Consider the following 22,345-nt stretch of genomic DNA (forward strand, 5'->3'; position numbering starts at 1 on the left):
CTAAGAATCCCTTCTAGGCCCTGCTCTAGGTCAGTAGCTAGCTATAATAGCTAGTAAACCTACTTAGCCCTATTAGTGCTGCTAGTAGTATAGGTATATAGGGTAAGCTACTACCCTAGCTAGCACTAGGGAAGAGATCCCTAGATGCTAGTACTATTACTACTACTACTACCCCTACCCTATTACTACCTAGCCCTACTACTGGGCTATCCTGCTAATCTAGTAAGAAGTAGCCCTACTCTATTAACCTACTAGCCTACTATAACTATAACTACTACTACTACTGCTATAAGCATAAGTACTAGCTATTATCCCTAACCCTATAGGTAATAATAGCTATCTATATCCCTCTCTAGCCTACTAGCATCTAGGGGCCCTACTATAACCTTACTAAGGTCTTCTACCTCTATTAGGCTACTATAGTATTATCTAACCCAGACCCTACCTCCTCATACCTTAACTATAATAAGGCTAGTAATAGTAATAAAAATAAAAATAAGGATAATAATAATTACTACCTAAAGAGGTTAGCTTCTAAGAATATTATCTCTAAGGAGGCCATCTCCACAGACTAGGATAGTAATAATAAGGGGGATGATTTTAATATATCTAGTATATTAAATAAGGAGGACTTCTTTATAGACCTAGACCCTAATAAGCTACTACAGGGGTCTAAGAAGCCTAATAAGGAGGGGTCTAATCCTAGCTAGGGGGAGCCTACTCTTAAGTATACCTACCCTAGCCAGCCCCTAGCCCTCCTAGTAGCTGCAGAGGCCTAGCTTACTAAGATACTCCTCTCCCTCTATATTAGCTACCTAATAATATAGGCTATCTACTAGTAAGATAATAAGTTCTACTCCTCCCTAGTGGCCTTTATTATAGTACTAGGGATCCAGCCCTAGGGCCTAAGTATCTATAAGCCCTACTACTATATTATAAAGCTTATTAATATTACCTAGGTAGCCTAGATACTTCTACTAGAGTATATACTCCTAGTTCACACCTACTAGTAGGTTAGTAATATCCTAAGCTAGGAGATATACCCCTTCTATACCTAATAGGCCTAGGCTATCTAGGTAATCTATAGCACCCAGGGCACCTTCTTCCTACTAAATAAAATCCTTACCATGCTAGTAGTAGGCCTAAGTATTATCTACTATAAGCTATGCCCTAGTACTATCTAGTAGTCTTATAACCTATAGACCATCTAGTACCTATAGCTAACTAATTAGGGGCTGCATCTTACCTAACTATATATATAGGTATAGTAGGTTATCTAGTCTGCTACTACTATACTTAAGCAGGACCTTCTTCTTAGCTACTAGTTCTCTACCTATATATAGGTCTTTATAGATACCCTAGCTAAGTAGGAATCTAGCTTCTCCTTCCTTAAGCTTTAGGTAAACTAGCTTAAGATTACTAGGGGCCCTATTATATACTAGGTAGAGGCCCTACCTAAGGGGGTAGCCCTACTATACTACTATAGGTAGTAGGACCCCCCTATAATCCAGCAGTATCTATAGTCTATATAGGCCTTTCTCTAGTAGCTAATACTAGCTATCTAACTTACCTAGGGCTAGCCTAGCTATAGTAGTAAGCTTATAATAGTAAAGTAGTAGAATAGTATAGTAGCCCTATAGAACCTCTATATCTATAAGAGGGAGATAATAATTATTATCTACTACTATAAGTCCTCTACCTATATAGGGTAGTATTATATTATAGCCTAGTTCCTATCTTTATTTATTAGCTAGCTAGTGCTCCTATACCTACTATATATATACCCCTTTATATAGTACCTCCTAGGTATTATCTATAAATATAGTACCTAGTGCTATAAGTATATAAGGTAGGAGGTATAGAACCCCTCCCCTAGCTAGCCTAGCCTAGTAGTAGCTAGGGGTAAGTATAACCTATTTATTATACCTAGGTCCCAGCCCCTAGCCCTATAGTATACCTACTCCCTCTATAGCTAGGTACTATAGTAGAGTAGCTAGAAGTTCTTTAGGGACTTTAGCCTATAGATACTAACCTACTACTATCTTATTATTACTATTACTAAGAAGTATCTCTAGGTATAGGCTACTATAGTTAACCTCTAGTCTACTACCTAGGTAGTTAATAGTATCTTTATAGTATAGGCTAGCTATAGTAACTTAATTAACTACTAGGTCTATATAATAGAGGAAGGGCAGCTACCCCTATAGATACTACTAGAGATACTATAGCTCTACTACTATATCTTCTACTAGTAGTACTAGTTTATCCTAGCCCTGGTAGAGGGAGCTAATACTATACCTACCCCTCCCTTTAATAGAGGTAGATAACTACTATAGCTAGCTAGCCCTTAGCTAGAGCAGCTCCTGCCTGCCCTACTAGTATATCTACTATAGGACCTATTAGATAGGGCCTACCAGCACTAGATACTCCTATAGAAGTTCTTCTACTTCTATCTATAGTAGTACCTACTACTCTACCACCAGTGCTACTATATAGTAGTATAAACCTTAACCTAGGCCTACCTCTGGGCCTATTACCCCTGTAGTACTATCCCTACTACTAAGGTTATAGTCCTAGAGAGTCTAGACCTCTATAACCTATAGGATATCTATCTTATACTTTAGATTATATAGCCTGTCCCTCCCTTCCTAGAGCTACCCTTACTAAAGGCCTGGGCCTGCCTGATCCCTAGGTATAGTATTATCTAGACCTTAAGGAAGAGAGTCCTTAACCATAGCTAGCAGGACTATAGGATAGTATAAATATAGGACTAGAAGGAAAGTATAGTACCCTATAATATATAAGCCCTTAATAGGTATAGTTATCTATTCTAGGTATATTTATATTAGGCTAGGCTAGGCTACTAGGGGAGAGGGGTATAAGATAGTTAAGGTAGTAGCTTAATAGGAGTAGTTTAAGCTCCTTATTATTAGTAAATTCATAATTTATAGCCTAAGCCTATTAAGGAGTTAGGCTGCAGTATTAATATTATTTATTATTATTATTATTAAAGAGTAGTTACTTAAAGGCTAAGGCTCTATAAAGCTAAACTATAAAGCTAAATTATAAAGCTAAATTATAAAGCTACCCCTAAAGCTAAACTACTAAGCTAAAATTAGTTATATAAAGCCTAACTACTAAGCTAAAATATAAAGCCTAAATTATAAAGCTAAACTATAAAGCTAAACCACAAAGCTAAATTATAAAGCTAAACTATAAAGCTAAACTACTAACTTAAAGCCTAACTACTAAGCTAAGATTAGTTGCATGAAGCCTGACCACTAAGCTAAACTATAAAGCTAACTATAAAGCTAAACTATAAAGCTAAACTATAAAGCTAAACTATAAAGCTAAACTACTAACTTAAAGCCTAACCACTAAGCTAAAATTAGTTATATAAAGCCTAACCACTAAGCTAAACCATAAAGCTAACTATAAAGCTAAACCATAAAGCTAAACTATAAAGCTAAACTACTAACTTAAAGCCTAGTCACTAAGCTAAAGCTAAACCACTAAGCCAAACCATAAAGCTAAACCACTAACTTAAAGCCTAACTACTAAGCTAAATTAATTATGTAAAGCTAAACCATAAAGCTAAACCACTAACTTAAAGCCTAACTACTAAGCTAAATTAGTTGTGTAAAGCTAAACCATAAAGCTAAACTATAAAGCTAAACCACTAACTTAAAGCCTAATTACTAAGCTAAATCAGTTATATAAAGCTAAACTATAAAGCTAAACTATAAAGCTAAACCACTGACTTAAAGCCTAACTACTAAGCTAAATTAGTTATATAAAGCTAAACTATAAAGCTAAATTATAAAGCTAAACCACTGACTTAAAGCCTAACTACTAAGCTAAATTAGTTATATAAAGCCTAACCACTAAGCTAAACTATAAAGCCTAAGGTCCTATACAGCTGCACTAGCTAGCTAAATTATAAAGCTAAAGGTCCCTATACTAACATCTATCTAAGCTAAACCAGCTAGCTAAATTATAAAGCCAAAGATGCTAATATTAATATAATAAAAGGATCTAATAGATATCTATACTAACTATCTATACTAATAATAAACCTATAAACTAGGGGTATATCTTACTGACTACATCCCTATACCTAAGCTATAACTAATTAAATATAGGCTATATCATAGTATAGCCTGTATTATTATAAAATAGCAAGCAGTAGACTACTCTTAAGATATAGTATATATTATATCTTAAGGCTATCCTCCTACCCTAGCCTAGGGCCCAGCCCCTAAGGTAAGCAGGATTTTAGGATAAACAGATATAAGGCTACAGGAGATAGTTCTAGAAACTAAAGTCCTATATATTTAATTTATCTTAGTAGATAGATTTAGTAATAATAGGTCTTTAATTACTAAATAGATATCTAACTAAGTCTACTCCTAGCTCAGTGGGCCTCCTAAGCATCTTTAAGCTATAATAGATACCTATATAGTAGTTAAGGGATCATAGGTATATCTATTAATAGATACTTTAAATACTATATAGGTAGGGTCATAGGCATGCCTATTAATTAATACTCTAAATATCTAACTACTTAGACTACCATACTAGCTACCTAGGAGGAGGAACTACTCTAGGAAATAGTAGCTACTACTACTCCTAAAGTCAAGCCTAAATATAGTACTTTTACTATAAGGAATAGAGAGGTAGCTAGCCTGATAGGAAAGGATAGGTAATATAGGCTCCCCCTAAGACACCTAGCATTAAGGATCATTACCCCTAAGGAATATAATAGGGTACCAGCCACTGCTCTTAGCTGCCATCATTGCAGGCTACATGGATGTGGCCATGCGGCTGCTCGCCTGCGGAGAGCGACTGGACATCAACACACAAACCTACCAGAAGGAATCTGCACTGTCTCTGGCTGCCCGCTCCGGGCACCTACAGGTGGTTAGTGCCATTCTGGAAGACTGTCAGGCGGACCGCAATAGCATTGACAAGCAAGGGCGCACTGCTCTGTGGTGGGCGGCTCATGAAGGGCAGTCGACCATCATGAGATGGTTACTCGAGGATGCCAAGGTCCAACTCAACATCGAGGATTGCCAGGGACGGGACGCTCTAGAGGCCGCGCGGAGTCAGTATCATTTTGATGTCATACATCTCCTACAGACTTCCCGCGCGGGTCATCACCGCGACGTCACTCTGCAAACCTAACGTGTTTGGGCCGTGATTCTTCATATTGAGCAGCGCTGCCAGTTACTGATTGGAAACAGTGAGTCGTCAGCACTAATATTGAATGCGGAGGATCAAGATGGAGCCAGCGCCTGCAGGGACAGTGCCCGACAGCTCGGGAGACATCAGCAGGGCAAATAAACGTGGAAGCATACAAAAGGGTGCAGTATCTGGTACCCAGAAGTAGTAAGAGTACCAGCCGGATGCATAGAGTCATTCGCGAACGTTTCTCATCCCTTGATCCCTTTCCTGTCTCAGACCAGCCAGGATGGGCGCCAAGTGTAAGCTATGGAACTGGAACTGGGAAGCATCAGCAGATCGCCTGGCTGCGCACCGGGAAATAGAGTCAATCTCGACCAAAATGCCAAGCCGCGATTTGAGACTTATTCGTGACCATTGGTGATACCGTTCAGTATAGGCTAATGCAGGTCTCCACGGAGTACTGTAAACACCGTTCGCGAAAGTGGCGCCATCCTACGAACTGCGCGGCATGCGGACTGTCAAAGACATCCTTTTGAACGATACTGCAACATGACCACGTACAGCCATGCTGACGAACGACAATAATGATACTTTAATCAGGAAACGGACCGGTCCAAGAGCTGCCCGCTTCCACACTGGCGGCTTCCTTGTCGGCTGCTGGGCAATTTCGGGAGCATGGAAGAAAATACTGTGTACAGTACTATAGAAATAAACAGCCTAGAATCACAATTTAGATCTTTCAACAGTACAGGGATTGTACGAGAAAGGTCGGACATTCAGAATTGGCAAAAAGAAACACTTCAGCAGCCTATTGCAGGACTTATTGACCTGCGCGAAATTTCTTTTATATGTAGAAGCTCCCTTTCCAGCCGTTTCGTGGATATTCTGGGATTTGTGCAGCCATGCATGCGAAACACTTTCTGAAACACCTATCAAACGCTGGTTAGTCTCAGGCCTTCGTCCTCAGCATCGTATAGTATGATCGACAAGAAAATGGGCAGCATCGGGTAAAAGTAGTCTATCGCTAAATCGCGGGGATAGATACAATATCACCCGATAGCGTATCATAAATGGCACCGCCGTTATTTGTGCTGGCGTTACCGGCACTACTGGCGATATCAAGCATTGCAGTATTAAATCCACAGCACGACTGGCATTCGGGCGGGTCGAGTGGGGTGCCGCACTGCCTGCAGTCAAAATCCGGATCCTCACACACGTCCCCGAGCCCACCCTCAAAGGTATACAGCAGACATCCAACCTGGCATGAGCCACCCACCCCTCCGTTATTGCCTACGTAGAGCGTTAGTATCCTTTCTGCTTGATCAGTAGCGAGAGAGGAAGAGAGACGTACACTTGGTATAATCCTCCCTGACGAGCAAATATGCTGTAATCAGACTTGGTGAGCCAAGCGGAAACCCAAAGCTCTGCCTCTCGACTTCAGTTATACACCCCGGAATCCAGCTACAGGAGAAGTCGTAGTTGACGCCGTGGGTATCCGTCTTCCGCATCGTGATGGCCGCATCGCCCGGCCCGATCGAGTCGTCATCCCCCATCTCCCCGCGCAGATTGCTGAAATCGTTCGAGTACTCGTCCTGGTCCCCAGACTGGATATCTCCGTGGCCCGGGTAGTCCGCCTCGTCGAAGCAGGTGATCGGCCGGCGTACGAGCGGCTCCGTGGACGGATCGGGCGCGGTCGTCGTCGTTGTGGTCGTTGACCCCCCGCCGATGGTGGTTGTTGGCGCCGAGTACCCCCGCGAGCTCGGGTCCTTGGGGTCGTGGTACCCGGGTGGCGCCCCGGTGGGGGTTGGGTTACACCAGTAGCCGGAGCAGACCGTGCCCCCACACGACGTGCTCGCGCCGGCGCAGGTTGGGCCCGCGGTTTGGCCCGGAGTGAATGAGAGGGTGGTGCCCCCGCCGCTAGCCTCTTCGCGGGCTAGACGGGACTCAATGGCGGCGTAGACGGAGTTGGTATAGGCGTCGCCAAGTGTCGCGGTTGCCCAGCGCTCGTCCCCCCAGGTGCCGATGGGGGCGGCCGTCTGGCTGCCGACCACGACCGTGGAGGAGTCCGATCCACTGATCGAACAGCCGGTGATGGTCTCGCAGAGCGTGGTGGATGAGGTTGTGGTGCCGGCGGAGATGTAGTCGGTCGTCGTGCAAGCCTCGGCCGTCTGGGTTTCGCACTCAGGTTCCGACTCGGTGGTGAGCTGGTGGTCCTGTCCGATGGTGATGCGCGGCCAGGGGGGCAGAGTCCCGTGGATCGTGACGCCGGGGGGCAGCTGCAGGATGTTGATGGGTGGCGGTCCGGGGCCGTAGATTCCCGGCGGCAGGATCCAGTGCCAGGAGTTGATGTGCAGGTTCCCCCACGAGATGCAGAAGAAGAAGAACCAGGAGGTGCAGGGCACGTGGACCCCGTCATCGTCAGGCTCGGGCTCGTCGATCTCGTCTTCCTCCGGCACAATCTGGCCATACGGAGGCCAGGTTGTGAATGTGGGCAGCGGAGCCGGCGTGGCGGTGGATCCGGTCTTCCACGCGGTCACCAAAGAGCAGTCGACGGTTGCCACGGCCGTCGCAGGCCCCAGGAAAGTCAAGACCCGCGTGGTCGGGCACGCGAAGCTCAGGGTCAGATCAACCGACTCGGTACAGGTCGTGGCGACGGCAACGGGCGGCGTGGCGAAGACGATGGACATGGTGGCCGGACAGTCGATGGTGATGGCTCCGGTCGAGCCCGGGAACGTTACGGTAGTTACCGTCGCGCTGGGCACCGTGATGGTGGTTCCAACCGGAGTGAAGTAGGTCGTACTGGTGGGGAGCCCCGTGCTGCCGCCGCTGCTGGAGGACACGGTGGCTGGGTCGGTATACACGACCGAGGGACCCCCGTCGATCTGGGGCCAGGGCGGAATGGAGACTGTGCGGGTGGTCGAGCTGCCATCCCCGTCTGGCAGCGTCAGAACCACCGGTGGGACGTCCACGCTGGGAAAGATGGTGATGGGCATTTCCCCCGACGTGGACACATTGACGTTGGAGAAGCCGATGCCGTCGGTCACAATCGGGGGCACTGAGATGGTGACCGTGGTGGTGGTCGTGACAAAGGCCGTGGTGGCAACCCCTCCGACGGTGGTGCTGGAGAAGCCGCCATACTCCAGCGAGGTGATATAGCTCCGGGGCTGGATGGTGGTGGAGGAGCCCAATGAGGTCGTCGGGATGACGAGCATGCACGACTGGGCTGGACAGCTCACCGTCGGCGCCTCCCACACTTCGGTACCGATCCAGACGATATCAACATTGTCCGCCCCCGGCAGCGGCACCCACACGCTGATCTCGGTGGTGAAACCGCGCTGGTTGCCCTGCTGCGGGACGTTGGTGTCGTCGATGCCGCTGGCGATGTTGACCGTCGCGACGGTGAACAGGTTGAAAATCACCACCCCGGTCGAGCCCTTGACCTCGAGGATGCGGTCCTGGCAGTTGTTGGTCGGGATACAGTCCTGATAGTACTCGTTGAAGAAGCTGTACAGGCCCGCCGAGTGGATCGTGACGTCCGTCGAGTCCACGATCTGCAGGCCCCAGGCATAGTTGCACCGGTCATCCCACACGGCGGCCTCGACCTCGCAGTGGCTGAAGTCGGGGTCGTTAGGAAAGCTGGCGGCGGCGCGGAATGGCGCCGGAGGCTTGGGGTTGGGCTGATAATACGGCGACTCGGTCTGGATGTGGCCCATATACACGCTCTGCGCTTCGCTGATCAGATAGTTATACAGCACCGCATGCTCAGAGCCGCCGCCGTAGAACCACGACGGGCCGCCGGACTCGATGAGCATGCCGCGCGCCGCAAAGATGGAGATCTGCGTGGAGCTGGAGTCTGGCTGGTTGTAGATCGACTTGTCGTTGTCGTGGTCGCTCACCCACGCCCACACGTTCTCAAAGTAGCCGTTGGCCTGGGATGTCACCCGGAACAGCAGCGACGCCGCCACGCACTCGGCCTTGTTGCTGAACTTGGGGCAGGTGCTGAGGTCCAGATCCGTGCCCAGCGCGCCGCCGACCCGGAAGTGCGAATCCCACATGGCGGCGGCCCCCTGTGACACCGCGGCCACGTTCCACTCCATCAGGATGGCACCGGCAGTGGCGCCGCGCACGGAGAACAGCATCTCAGTGATCTCCATGGTGCCGACGTCGCCCTTGTTGCCGACCTGGACCATGACCTTAGGGCTCTGGATGTCGCTGAAGTAGAAGCCGGATCCCAGAATCTGCGACCACAGCGAGCCCTGCACGACGGAGTTGGTCGGGATGTAGACCGTCGATCCCACCGCATACACTCCGGCCGGAAAGTACGCAACCTGGCCACTATCGACCGCCCGCCGGAGGAAGGCGTTGATGCACGAGGCTTGGTCGCCGCTCGCGTCGTTCTTGCATCCGCCGTCGGTGGTCGCCACCAGGAACGAGCCGGCGCCGTGGGTCTCGTACTGCGGTCGGGAGCGCACATACAGGAAGCCATCGTCGTCGTTGAGGCCCTCGCCACGACCCGGGGCCGTCACGGTGCCGGTCTGGGTGGCGCCGTTGTCCCCCTTGTACCGCTTGCCCGTGGCCCAGAGACTCGCCTCGCCCGATGACAGGAGGGTGTCGCCCCCGCCAACCACCTGGACCGGGCTGGCCACATTGTCGAACCGGGTGTTGTCCAGCACAATGTTGGGTGAGGTCGCGAGGCTGTTGGTCAGGACGCCAATCTCCACGTCGCGGATGGTCGAATCAATGATCGATACGCTGCCGATGCCCTGACCCGTGTCGCCGCCCACCCCGGAAATGTTGAAGGCGATGGCGCCGCCATTGACCATAATCTGCTGCCAGTTCCAGCCCCAGTCCCAGACCATCTGCACGGCGGTATTGCACTGGTTGAACACCAGGTTGCGAGCGGTGTACTGCTGCGAGCCGGCGCGCCAACCGATGTTGCCGCCGTTGAACTCGAGGTCCGACACGAAGCCCCCGCTGCCGTTCTCGGTGAAGATGCCCACGGCCGTCGTGGTGCTCGTGGTCGGCATGTCGAACACCAGATTCTGCAGGGAGGTGGCCTGGGACACCTGCCAGTGGATGCCCGTCGGCACCAGGTCCTGGTCGTTCTCCGCCGTCGACTCGGGCATCTCGGTCAGGTCGAAGCGGAAGTTGCGAATCTGCCGGAAGAACTGGTTCTGGTTGATGTACCATTGCTGGCCGGAGCCGCCGGGGATGTACGGATCCACGTCGATCAAGCCGATGCCCTGGAACTCGTCGCAGCCCTTGATGATGGGCATGTCGTTGGGGTCCCCGACGAACTGCGTGTAGTAATACTGGATCACGGGCGTGCAGATCTTGTAGGTGCCGCCTGGGAAGTACACAATGGCCCCCTGCGAGAAGGTATTGCCACACTTCTCGCCGCAGCGCGTGCGCGAGTCACCGACCAGGTCCTTGTTCCAACTGGCCGACGCCGCGTTGAGGGCCTCCGTCGTGTCGGTCTCGCCCGAGTTGTCGGCGCCAAAGTCGTCCACAACATTGCGGAAGAACTGGTAGTCATCGCCCCCAGCATATGGTTGCTGTTGGTTTTGATTTTTATCAGAGTCACGTCTATATCCATGGCGGGGGCGCAAAAGCTTACAGTGCCCAAAGGTCCCAGGTTGGAGAGCCAAAAGTCAGACGATTGGCGTTTGCGGCCCGCAGACTGGAAGCGTGTCCGCCTGGTCTCGTTGGATTCGGTATAGCCACCGCGGAGGACCACCCCGCGCTGCAGGTTGGTCAAGTACTTTTCCAGGCTGCCTGAGTAGGACCATACGGGGCCATTCTGCCTCCCTTTGTCCGGTGCGGTTTTGTAGTAGTTGTGCTGGTTGTCCACCATGTATGGCGGCGCCGGCTATTGCAGCCACGCAGTCAGTCAATCATACTCGGACAGGGCAGAAGTGTTATGACATACCCGGGGGTCATAAGCGAGTGTTGTGGTGTTTAGGCCGCGAGGTGGAATCGTGCTGGACGATAGAACGATCCTCCCTTGGGCGGCCAGCAACGTCAAGAAAAGAATAAGTAGTGCCGCCATGGTGCTCTACCACTCCAGTCCCGATAATAGGAGTCTGTAGAGGAGAAGTGCTTGGTGACTGGGAGAAAAAAAAAAAGGACAGGCCTCTGGGGGTTGGGGGCACCCTGCATCATTCATTTCACCAGAGACCACAGCCGACATAGGACCTGGCACTGCCATCATTATCGATATAGAGACTAGCCTCTATCCCAAATCATCCTAATATATTTAATACACTATATTTAATATACTTAATATATTTAATATGCGTATTCCGCCCTTGCCGCATCCTTCCTCTGCCTGGTTCTCCGAATACGGAAACTATCGTGAGGGCCAGGGGTTGTGGCATTGATCCCATAGCACTACCAGGTCTCATTCGCGAACGTACCATTAAGCCCCAGTAAGCTGTCGCCAGGATTCAGAGCTCGTTTAATCTCCGTGCACCGATGTAACCGTATCGGACAGGGGTATATCTCAATGCCGTAAGAGCCTTGGGGGAGCCATGCTAACTATTTTAGTCCCTGGACCGTGGCGGCGACTGAAGCTCTTCCTATATATCCGAGTTGGATGTGTGAGCCGCATACCCGATATCTCCATGTGTTATGTCCATGTGTCTTGCTGCATAGCCAGGGCCGAAGTGATTATAAGTTACTTTGCCCTCCAGCGTCTGCGTTTCTGAGTTTCCAGCCATCCTCACCAAAACAGAAATCCTGAGCCCTCTCGGACTCATTCCAAACCCGTTCTTATCGCTTAAGATGCTCTCTCCTCTCGTCCACCTTGTCTCGCTGGCACTCTCGGGCGGCGCCATGGCAGCCCCTGCCCCGGCCTCCGTCCATGGTCTCACCCCTCGCACCTGCTACGAGACGGAGACGTCAAGCCTGCGCTGTTACACGGCGCCCGACAATATTCCGCAGGATGTCCTTGTCGACGACGTCCTCTTCATCGCGGCCTACCTTCGATCGTATGGAGCGCAGATCCGAACGGGCCGCCTGTTCAACATGGCCGCCGCCGACGCGCCCGACTGCGGTGAATGGCTTCTGTACGCCCATGGCACCGCGCAGGCCTTCGCCAAACACCTCGACAACACCGTCGACTCAAGTGTGCTCTTCGCCGACATCGCCACCACCATCGACGGCGGCGCCAACGCCAACTCGACCCAGCAGGCGGCGGCCCTCATCGGGTGCGGCACAGACGGCGGATCGTTGGGCGTGGCTGTCGACGCCACGAACCCAACTTATGCGGGCTCTACCTACCCGGCCGGTTATGTCACCGATGGCATTCTCGTCAAGATTGTGGCTTCGGGGGCGTAGCACTCGGAGTCTGTACAAAGCTTGGGCTCTCGCAGGGAAATCCCCCCCAAAATTCAGAGATAGATAGATAATAATTCAATGATGTCTCGTCTTACCATTTCCATCCTTCTCATAACTCCTAGTACTTTGTAATAATTTAGGCCTTTATGTTTCTGTGTTCCCCCGCTAAATGTGCAGGGAACGGAATCCCTGTCAGAGGAGTTACGGTCGTTCCTGCGTTGCTCCGGCGCGCTCCGGTGTTTACGTAGTTCAAAAACACTCCAGGGATCAACGATAGCGCACACGCTATCGTTCAGACATCCATGTAGGCACCTCGCTTATTCTCCTCCCCCAATTAACTTACTTGTATGCTATCCCGGAAGTAGAAAGATCAATGCTTGGTATAGCTCACCGGAGATTATTCCTCAGGCCGCCGAAATCTCGCCACCTCGTAGCGAATTCCCTCGCGGCATTTTTGCCGGTCCTTCTTGGGGATGGCTTCTCGTCGGGTTACATCCGGCTGCTTAACACCGAGCGCCATCTACCGACACTTCAGTTCATGAACGAGGTGATGAGCGTGTCTGCCTGGACCCATCCGATCTTGCTGCCAACTGCGGTTCTCTTCTCCCTCCCCCGCTCTCTCTCCGCCCTGTCTTCCCATTGTTCGTCATACCAGAATCCATCCACGCCGGGAACATCTGAGCTGAGATTGCGTCTTGAGATTCGACCCAATGGCGAAATGTTCCTTTCTTCTGGGCCTGATGACGGGTCTCCTCGTGCTCTTGTCCCGCACCATTGCAGTGGAAATGAATGATATCTTTACCGTTCAGCCCGGGACGAGGGACGGCGGCTGCGATGACCGAGCGGCTGTCTTGGACCAGTGGCTGGAGGAATGTATCCAGAGTATTTATGTTACTCTGCAAGCCATGGACCAGTATGAGCAACAGACGAAAGTTCGAAGGGCATTGTCGACCATCTTTGGCATCGCAAACAGGAACCGAATGGGGGGTCGGGAAACGGCCAGGGGTTCCGCTTTTTTTAGGATCAAAGGTACGTGTGGGCCATTCTTCTTTTCCTTCTACGTGTCGCTGCACTATCATCTCTGCATCATTGTTGCTCCCAGCTCCAAAGGCGCACCAGCCAACTGACGGGGTGGCCAGACTATATCGAGTATGTCGGAGACTTTTTCAACAATCAGAAGGGGGATAACGGCCAAAGTATATATCCAAGATCCAGATTCCGGTTGTTTTGCGACAGCACCTTTCTGGCTCTGCATCAACCAACTGACCCCGCATCCGATTACAAGGGCGAACCCATCTTGGACGGCAATGGCGACCCTGTTCCCATCCAGGATGTAGCGGAATACCAAAGGAGACTGGACGAAGACCCGAATAATGAACCATGGTGGTCTGGGGACCTCACGGACCTGAACGGCTACTACTTCACTGAGTACGGCGGGAATTACTGCTATGAAGACGACCTCGGCGTCACCGCGGGAATTGAACCGCTCGGAAACGGCGAGGCGGACCCAGAGATCACGAGCGTCATCCTTTGCCCCTACAGCTTCGACGGCGGGCAGAGGCCGGCCAGCTACCAGGACGCGAACAATCTCCTCCGCGCCGGTACAAACCTTGCGGATGCCGTTCCCAAGAGCGCGACCCTTCTTCACGAGGCCTTTCACGCTATCTTTGGAGGTATATTTCTGGGAGGCGTTGAAGAGCGCTGTACGTTGCCCGCTAACCCATCTTTCTAATGATGATCTGCCGACTGACTGACTCTGGACTTGGTAGATGACATCGCCACCTGTCTCAACCTTGCGAGTGCAGACCCTGGATCGGCACGGCTCAACCCCGAGAACTACGTCTTCTTCATCGCTCACATGTACCACATGTTTGGAGCTGAGGAGGGCAATGAACCCTGGTCGATACACACCCAGTGGAACTTTGAAATCGTGGGTCAAGATCGGGTTTACGGGGCCGTGGAAACTGAGCAAGGGGGACTCTAGTGCCTGATCCTAGAGTAGATAAAAGAAAAAAGAAAGATGTGTTGACATTGTTCAGTTGAGTTATATAGTAGGTAGTAGGGAGGTCGTTATCAGCCTTTTTCTTTGACAATAACTACAGGAGCTTTCCGTACGGGTCGCAGTCATCATATGTTAAACCTTTGCATCCCAGCTTCCCCAAGGCGACCTAACTCTCACCCGCTGGTCGTTCTCATCCCCTGGTGACTCAGAAGTAGTTCTCTGGAAGGGCTTTCAGGCACTCGTGTCTCGGGGCTGGTGAATTGATCGTAACAACGAGTAAAGTAGCTGCTTTGATAAGGGAATGAAAAGTACTAAAAGCATACTCTATTATCATTGTCGCATGTAATCAATCCTGCCTGTATAGCTGGCCTGGAAGAGTGCTGGCCCAGACCAGATAAAACCATGAATTACTCAATTAGTCTTGACAGCTGTCAGTACCGGACCTTAGTACATCCGACAGGATGAGGGGTAAGTTTAAGGGTTGACTCTCGCTTCGCTGGTGAACGGTGAACAGTTTCTTTATGGGACGCGATCGGGCAGGTGGTAACCCCTTCCCCACCCTGGCGCGGTGCCCTTATCCGACACTGCTCCTGTCTCATCCCCACGCGCCAGAAATTATATATTTTTTTTTCCACCTCAGGAGCGTGTACCTTGTTTTCACGACGCGAACGGCAGCTGAAATTTATTAGATTCTCTGGCGATGTAACATCGCGTTGGTTGGGTGGACTTCCTGCTAGGGAGCTCTGAGGGTTCATTTCGCCCGCCAGGACTACAGGAATTTGTTCATGAACGAATCAGATCAAGGCATGGGATTTGAGGAATGTTGGCGGAGAATAACAGTGGCGAATTGACAGATTCACTGAGTCTAATTACGCGGCCATATGTAGAAGCCTTAAGGGTCTTATTTAGTTCTAATTGGTAGCGCATACACATTATCAGTCATGTCGGGCCTAGATCGATGAACAGCATCCTTCCGGCGGGCAGTAATACCCCGAAACCTGCCATTCTTTCTGAAAATGAGGGGTACAGTGGGGTGCAAAAAGTATTCGACCACCTACCTACTAGGCGGTATAGGTAGGTGGTCGAATACTTTTTGCACCCCACTGTATTAACCACAGTTGGGTTTAAATCTCGAACCCTTGTGTTATGAAACTACCTTAGCGCCCATTGAGAGGGAGCCTTGTTGCATTTTAATACGTGTGACAAGTTTTGCAGGGACTAATTTAATCACCGGATCACCAAGGAAGGTATAAACCAATGAGGAAATGGATAGACCATATCCAACATAGCAACGAGTGAGAATTTTACAATTGGCAGATGCCAAATCTCTTGGCAGACCCATTCCCCGTGCTAGACCCAGATAGGTATAGCCCGTCTGCCTGACCTCCCCGACTGAACGGTGATCTGAGTTGGCATTCATCGCGGGTCAAGAAACAAGGCCACCCCGATTCACTACCTGAGTGCCCTCACAACATGGCTCGAACGAAGCAAACAGCAAGGCGCAGCACGCCACCTTTGATAACATGGACGCGGTTTCATCTCCCACTAGAGCAGGAGTTGCCAACATGGCCTGTGGACCACGTTAATGTCTACCACGGCCCACTTGAGGGTGTCCCTGGTAAAGGCAAGGTGTCACTAGGGAGAATGGTTGAAAACCCCGAGCAGGCTACCTATATTATTGGTAAGTGCTATCGACATTCTATATAAATCGCATATTCTTTATATCCTAACTTGTGTTGCTCAAACCACCCAGAATGGGCTACACTAGATGACTTGAAGAACTTCCAGTCCTCCCCCGCCTGCGCGGAGTTTCTGCGGAACCTCCCGGAACACAGGAACTCACAGGTCTCTGTCGAGTCCAGCGCAGCTCTGAGACACCTAACCGTGGAGGATAGCTCCTTGTTGTCCCCGCCGGCGTCGTCACGCTTTCTTGCTTTTCAACGCGCCACTCAGACTCCAACAGAGGAGGTGAAGGGCCGTGTGACTGTTACCATCTTCGTGGTACCGCACCAAGTTGACGATGCGTATCATAAATTTCGCAATGTATTTAACTGCTTTTGCCCCCGCGGCTCTAGGTTTATTGCAAGCCCTCGGTATTCCTGGACTAGGACCGCAAACGTTTGGTTCCGGGTACTTGCAGAAGACCGCTGGGTAGAAGAGAAATTTGGGAGGCTAGAGCCAACACAGGAAGATAGCCTGGGTCGGACAATCTTCTGCCACTTTTTGATCTGGCCACTTAGGCTGGGTGCCACTCGAGAGGATGAAGAGGCATCGGTAGCAAACCCGGAGGCAATAGAGTCATGGAATCAACATATAGCACAGGTGATGCCTCCAGCAACAACCTGGGAACAGGAGCGTTGGGATATTCGGGATGTGCCATTCTTTGACCCCTTTGAGGATGAGTACGATCCTGAGTTGACTCCAGAGCAGCTTGAGGAGGAAAAAGAGCAAAGAAGACTCCAGAAGGAATATAGTCAACTCCATCCCCCTGAATTTGATGAATGGCTCAACCCTGTGGGGCGGCGGTAATTTTAGTTAGTTGCCTTTTGCGTGTGTTATGCTTGAACACGGTGATTTCAAACAGTCTTTTGAGTATTTACTTTGTTTCTGCTACTAAGGAAATATGGAAGGGCTTCAATATGCTTCTCAGGAACGGAGAGCCTGCAGTTGCTTCTAGTAGGTCAATGTGATGGTTCTGAATTGATTATTTTATCTATCCCTGCATCCCCACTCTCTGGGAGGGCCGTGTGTAAGTGGCCGGATACATATTCACTGGGATAGCCTATAAAACAGGAAAAACTTATTAACCAGAGAGTAAATCGGAACATTCTTCTTCATTCTCGCTGATTGGATCAACATTATCAATTGGGGTTGCCGTATCTTCATTTGCTAATTGGATCGCATGGTCCGAGAAGTATTCCTTGAGTATCGCGTGCTGTTCTTCCTGAACTTCGAACCTGGAGGTACACTTGAACATCATGAGATCCTGGATTGTCTGGGGGTTCAGGGAGCCTCGGCGATAGTGACAGATATCTCAGGCAGAGTTGAAAAGCCGCTCTACACCTGCACCCGTTGCAGAAATCGAAAGGACATCCCTTGCAAGTCTCGCCAGCGCGGGGAAGTCGTGTTGATGATCCTTCCAGAAGATCCGCGGAGGGGAGCGAACAATGCCTAGAACATAAATTAGATGTAGTATTTTCGAAGCCCGCATGGTACACACCACTCTCAAGGTACTGTGCAAGCTCATCGCGCTGGTCAGATAGTGATGGCTGGGAGTCTTCTGGCATACAGCTCACTTCAAGTTCCGAGAGCGTAATAGCGCATTTGTCTGCCTTTGATCGTGACTGGATGTCTGATAAATCTTTTTTGTAGGGCTCCAGATAATCTTCAAGGCTCTTGCGATAGCGTGTGAGCCAATCTTGATCCGGATCTTCCCATTCCTTGGTTGAAAAATCTTCAGCTTGTTCTGGGGTGCGATGATAGTACCAATTGCATAGAGATCACCGGGGATATCATCAGTCATAGCATAACAATGTGAAAGCTTGGACTTCGCTGCTTCAAGGGCCTTGAGCACCAGCTGTTTCCACAAAACTCTCTTCCGCCGAAGAGCATCCATTGACTTTTCAAGGTGGTCAAACAGCTTATTATAGATGCTAAAGACCAGGTGGATGCTGACATCCCTCGTCTGAGATAGAAGGGTAGTGAACCTGAATAAGGGCTGGGTGATGCAGAGAAGGTACTCAATGTGCCGCCACTCCTCGTGATCGAGCGTTAAATGAGGGAGAGCATACTGCGATTCTGAGCAGAACGCATTATATGTTGATTGCAGTCGTTTCGCCCGCTGAAGCATTAAAAACGTGGAATTCCAGCGAGTTTTAACATCCTGGATTGGCATCAGCTTTGGGTCTTTGGTTTGGAGGCTGCAGAATGTTTCCCAGCGCTGAGGGCTTGCGTTGATAAAGATAGCTAGTTTCCGAATCTCGTAAAGAAGTTAGTAAACGGATATTTCCCCAGGGAACCCTTCCTACCTTATTCAGGGTATTAGCAATCGCTGTATTTTGGTGTCGAGAATCAAGGAAACCGCTGCATGTATCTGACCAGTCTGTCTGTATGGTCTCATTCTTCGGATTTGCTTTCATCAGCCCCAGCAGGTCGTTTAGGCTAAGTTGAATGATATGCGCAATGCATGGAATTCGAATAATAGCAGCGTTACCCACACCAAGTGACTGGACTGATTCCTGGATGCTTGACATCAAGGTGTTGTTGTTCGATGCATTATCCGTGGTGATTGCCAGGACCCGATGAGCGATCTGGTGTTGTTGGAGTAATTCAAAGAGAAGCGAGCCCAGATTGACGCCAGAGTGGGCGCCATGGAGCGGCACAAACCCCAGCAGGATCTCATGATACTCCCCATTCCTGGTCTAGAAAGTAGCCCGTCACGGCCATAAACGCCTGTCGGAACGGCGAGGTCCAACAGTCCAATGCAATTGATAGCTTTGCCCTTGGAGGTAGTTTCTGAAGCAGTGTTTGTTGCTGCTCCTCAACAAAGTCTCGTAGTCGCCGTCGAATCGTCTTCGACGAAGGAAAGTGGGGTGGTACTGGGGCAAGTCGAGCAAAATTAATAACGTCGTGGGAGTCAGGACGCTCAATAAATTGGAAAGGAAGTTGCGATATAGTCAGAAACTTAAGCAGCTTGTGCTCCCATACTTCTTGGGTGAAGACGACCTCAGACTTCTTAGAGGCTTTGTGTGCCTATTAATGTAGAAGGGGGTGAGTTTTGGCAGGTTATTCAGGAGGACTATCTCACATACCGCACGCTGTATCGACGCTAGAATGTTGGTCGTTCTGCCTGTGGACTTTCGACAACACGGCCCATTAATATGCTTATTCATTGAGGATGTTCCAGTGTGGCCAGATGCAGGATGATCAAGGACGGCGCGACAGTGGGTACACATGACCCCCGGCTTCCCTGTCTTCCCGTGGGCGACTTGTTCAAACTGCTCCCAGCACTTTGCATGGTGCCTGCCATCCCAGTAGATACGTTTCTTCTTGCCAAAGTCCGTCTCAAGCCACCAGGCAACAAACGCGTCCTTGGACATCTCGGAATAGAGAATGTATGCTTTAGTCCGGTCGGGACCTACGCGCTCTAGGGACTCAGGAATGGGTAGAAGGGGCCCAGGCCAAGCAAAGTCAGTGTCAGATGAAGAGAAGATCGTCTGTTGACTGCAGGAAGGATCGGGCGTATACAATCCTTGTACGTCCTGAGGGAAGTCAAAGGCTGGATACTCTATTTGATCCCCATCAGGGACAGAAGAGGGATAAGCATCAGAAGCCTGGCCTTGACTCGCCATGGCAAGACAGCAATAGCTACACCTGAGAAGAGATTAGGGCTTAGAAGAAAAATTTGCGAGATCTGGGATAGAAGTCAGCTGTTGAAGAGGGGGCATCCATGAAATATTGATAGATCACAAGCGCACCCACATGTGCAGTTGCAATTGGTCCATATATGCTGGTGACCCTCAAACAGAGCCTCAACACCTGTTAAGTGAGAATAGATGGATTGATTGTTCAACTTCTAGAGTTATCTTTTACAGGGCGGGATGCCTCATATATATACTGTTCCCAATCCCTGCCATAAGGTTCAGCCACCGTGATACTCAACAACACCCTCGATTCTTGAGGTTCACCCTCAGGGTCACCCGTTTCAGTTGGATACTTGTGGTCATCGGGCGCCCTCGTTCGCAGTGATATCAAGAGCCGTACCTCGATTTTTAAGTCAGCGTCGGTGGTTAAAAACAAGTATATCTGGCATAAGATTAAAGAGAGGTAAATCCCAGCCTGTTTTACTCAATATTCTGCAATTCGATGTGCGGATGTTGTGTAAGCCCGAAATAGATCCACGAAGCTTGACCTTGATTATATATTTCCACCTCATATTTCCCCATCTATACACTATATCCATGCTGGGATCCTTCCCAGGTCACCATGACCAAACTAAAATCCCGCAAAACTACAGAAATGGATAATTCCACAGCGAAGATAATAGGATACCATGTGATTTCATTGGATTTCGCCGATGGCGTCGTTGAGAATGCTGGATACGCGGGCACAAGACCAAAACAGCTGTAAATAACCGTATTTTTAAGGATGAGTCAACGGTGGTTATGCATCCTAAAAGGGTGAATTATGCAAAAATTTCATCTTGGCGGGTGCGGGAGGGTCCATTGAGGGTGAACCTCAGAGGTTCCCCCGAGGGTGGAAGGCCTTGAGGGTCGGGTGGAGGTGCTGGCCTCCGGAACCTCAAGCGGGTGGAGGTTCCAACCTGCTCACCCGTTTTAAGGTTCTGCCGAGGTCTACCTGTTAATATATCGACTAATGTATCGCTTTACCTACCCTGGTGCCCTTTTTAGCGTCTGGTAAATGACATGTCCCAGGATTTGGATGCTCGAACAAATCTCCCTAGTTGGGAAAGGAAGAAGGTCGCAGGGTTACATCGCATTTAGCCGGTCTTAGCTAGTGGCTGTAGTGGTTCTTAACTCGGGCACTAACTGACAGCTAGTCATAAATTTCTGATCCGGTTGGTTTGCGAGGGCTAGAGGCGATGATCCTGTGGGTCATGCAGTTGGGTCTAAATGTCAACCAACCCCACTAAGCTCCACTATAAATTCCTTCGTTTGACCTAGGCCACTGTGTGGACTGGGTGACTCGTTCAGGGATCCTTACCTGTCTGGACAAAAGTCTCGTTGTCCCTAGTCCCTGTAGGCTGAGACAATCTCTGAGCTGCTGGCCCAGTCTTCTGTCTGAGGGAGGTTCGGTGTTCTGCTTACCTTCCCCCAGGTATCCCACTTACCATTCTCGCCATTTTCAGCATTCTCACCATGCACCATCATGGAACAGCTGGTGTTCCCTTCGGCGGATGATATTCGCAGTCGCCATTGGCGCTTGCGGTATTTTTATCTACTTGATATGGTTTGGGATGAATTCAGACCGTGATAATATCCCCCCGCTCCTCACACAACTTATCCATCTACTTCATTTCAATGCGCCGACTGCCTCACCTGTCTCCCCTCACCATCGCCATCGGAACCAGAACATCTTGCAACTTGGAGTTTCCAGTACGGACGAGACGACCAGAACCTAGGCCTGAACCAGAGTCAGTGCCAGGCAGCATTCCCCGGTCTCTTCTGATTGGGGAGCCGCAATAAGTGTATGGTAATGTACTATTACTACCTTTTTCGTATCCTTTCATTAATTCCTGCACTTGCGCACGACCATGCTTTCATGTCCTCCTTACAAATGATCTAATTTTCAGGCCACAGTAAGAATACAGTCAGCTACACGCCAGCTTAATATAATGATACAATGTACCTACAGTAATTAGGGCTAATCTCTCTACACACCACTGCCACTCTCCCTTAGTAATATAATACTATTTATCTTAGTGCAGAAATCTGTTATTAACTAATACTAATACAGCTAGGATTAAAGCTGTTATATCATAATTTCCTACCTAAAATATGACTTGTACTTTAGTAATTAATGTTCCTTATTTAAGGAGGTAATGATACTAATGAATTTAGCTTACCTTAGGTGACTATTAAGGAAAGGAAGTGTACTTTTTAATATACTAGATATAACTATTAATCAGAATTTATTTATAATGCAGTGATATGCTAGTAAGAAACTTTTAAAATTATTATTAAAATAGTAAAAAGGCTGAATAATACTTAAGTCTAGAGTTGCAGGTTAGGGTTAGGGTTAGGGTTAGGGTTAGGGTTAGGGTTAGGGTTAGGGTTAGGGTTAGGGTTAGGGTTAGGGTTA

General features: G+C 49.4%; 6 protein-coding genes across 6 annotated transcripts; 4 read left to right on the forward strand and 2 right to left on the reverse strand.

Moving 5' to 3' along the window:
* Positions 1-4,806: 4,806 nt before the first annotated feature.
* Positions 4,807-5,184, forward strand: ALT_5922 (ankyrin repeat domain-containing protein; the record flags this gene model as incomplete). Its single annotated transcript, XM_033564658.2, has 1 exon — positions 4,807-5,184. One exon carries the CDS (start codon positions 4,807-4,809, stop codon positions 5,182-5,184), a length of 378 nt encoding a protein of 125 aa, XP_033420549.2.
* Positions 5,185-6,208: 1,024 nt separating this feature from the next.
* On the reverse strand, positions 6,209-11,233 carry ALT_5923 (glycoside hydrolase family 55 protein; the record flags this gene model as incomplete). Its single annotated transcript, XM_033564659.2, has 4 exons — positions 6,209-6,474; positions 6,536-10,739; positions 10,802-11,053; positions 11,114-11,233. 4 exons carry the CDS (start codon positions 11,231-11,233, stop codon positions 6,209-6,211), a joined length of 4,842 nt encoding a protein of 1,613 aa, XP_033420550.2.
* Positions 11,234-11,967: 734 nt separating this feature from the next.
* Positions 11,968-12,522, forward strand: ALT_5924 (uncharacterized protein; the record flags this gene model as incomplete). Its single annotated transcript, XM_033564660.1, has 1 exon — positions 11,968-12,522. The coding sequence occupies one exon, from the start codon at positions 11,968-11,970 to the stop codon at positions 12,520-12,522; it is 555 nt and encodes a 184-aa protein (XP_033420551.1).
* Positions 12,523-13,232: 710 nt separating this feature from the next.
* Positions 13,233-14,506, forward strand: ALT_5925 (uncharacterized protein; the record flags this gene model as incomplete). The annotated part of the gene is made up of 3 exons (XM_033564661.1): positions 13,233-13,551; positions 13,662-14,225; positions 14,292-14,506. The coding sequence occupies 3 exons, from the start codon at positions 13,233-13,235 to the stop codon at positions 14,504-14,506; spliced, it is 1,098 nt and encodes a 365-aa protein (XP_033420552.1).
* A 1,491-nt stretch (positions 14,507-15,997) lies between these two features.
* ALT_5926 (uncharacterized protein) lies at positions 15,998-17,053 on the forward strand (the record flags this gene model as incomplete). Its single annotated transcript, XM_033564662.2, has 2 exons — positions 15,998-16,205; positions 16,278-17,053. 2 exons carry the CDS (start codon positions 15,998-16,000, stop codon positions 17,051-17,053), a joined length of 984 nt encoding a protein of 327 aa, XP_033420553.1.
* Positions 17,054-17,558: 505 nt separating this feature from the next.
* Positions 17,559-19,875, reverse strand: ALT_5927 (zinc finger BED domain-containing protein; the record flags this gene model as incomplete). Its single annotated transcript, XM_089599994.1, has 6 exons — positions 17,559-17,695; positions 17,745-17,990; positions 18,029-18,503; positions 18,553-18,945; positions 19,232-19,276; positions 19,336-19,875. 6 exons carry the CDS (start codon positions 19,873-19,875, stop codon positions 17,559-17,561), a joined length of 1,836 nt encoding a protein of 611 aa, XP_089455871.1.
* Positions 19,876-22,345: the final 2,470 nt, after the last annotated feature.

Source organism: Aspergillus lentulus (assembly GCF_001445615.1).
Source record: "Aspergillus lentulus DNA, contig: Alt09, strain: IFM 54703, whole genome shotgun sequence".
Lineage (NCBI taxonomy): Eukaryota > Fungi > Ascomycota > Eurotiomycetes > Eurotiales > Aspergillaceae > Aspergillus > Aspergillus lentulus.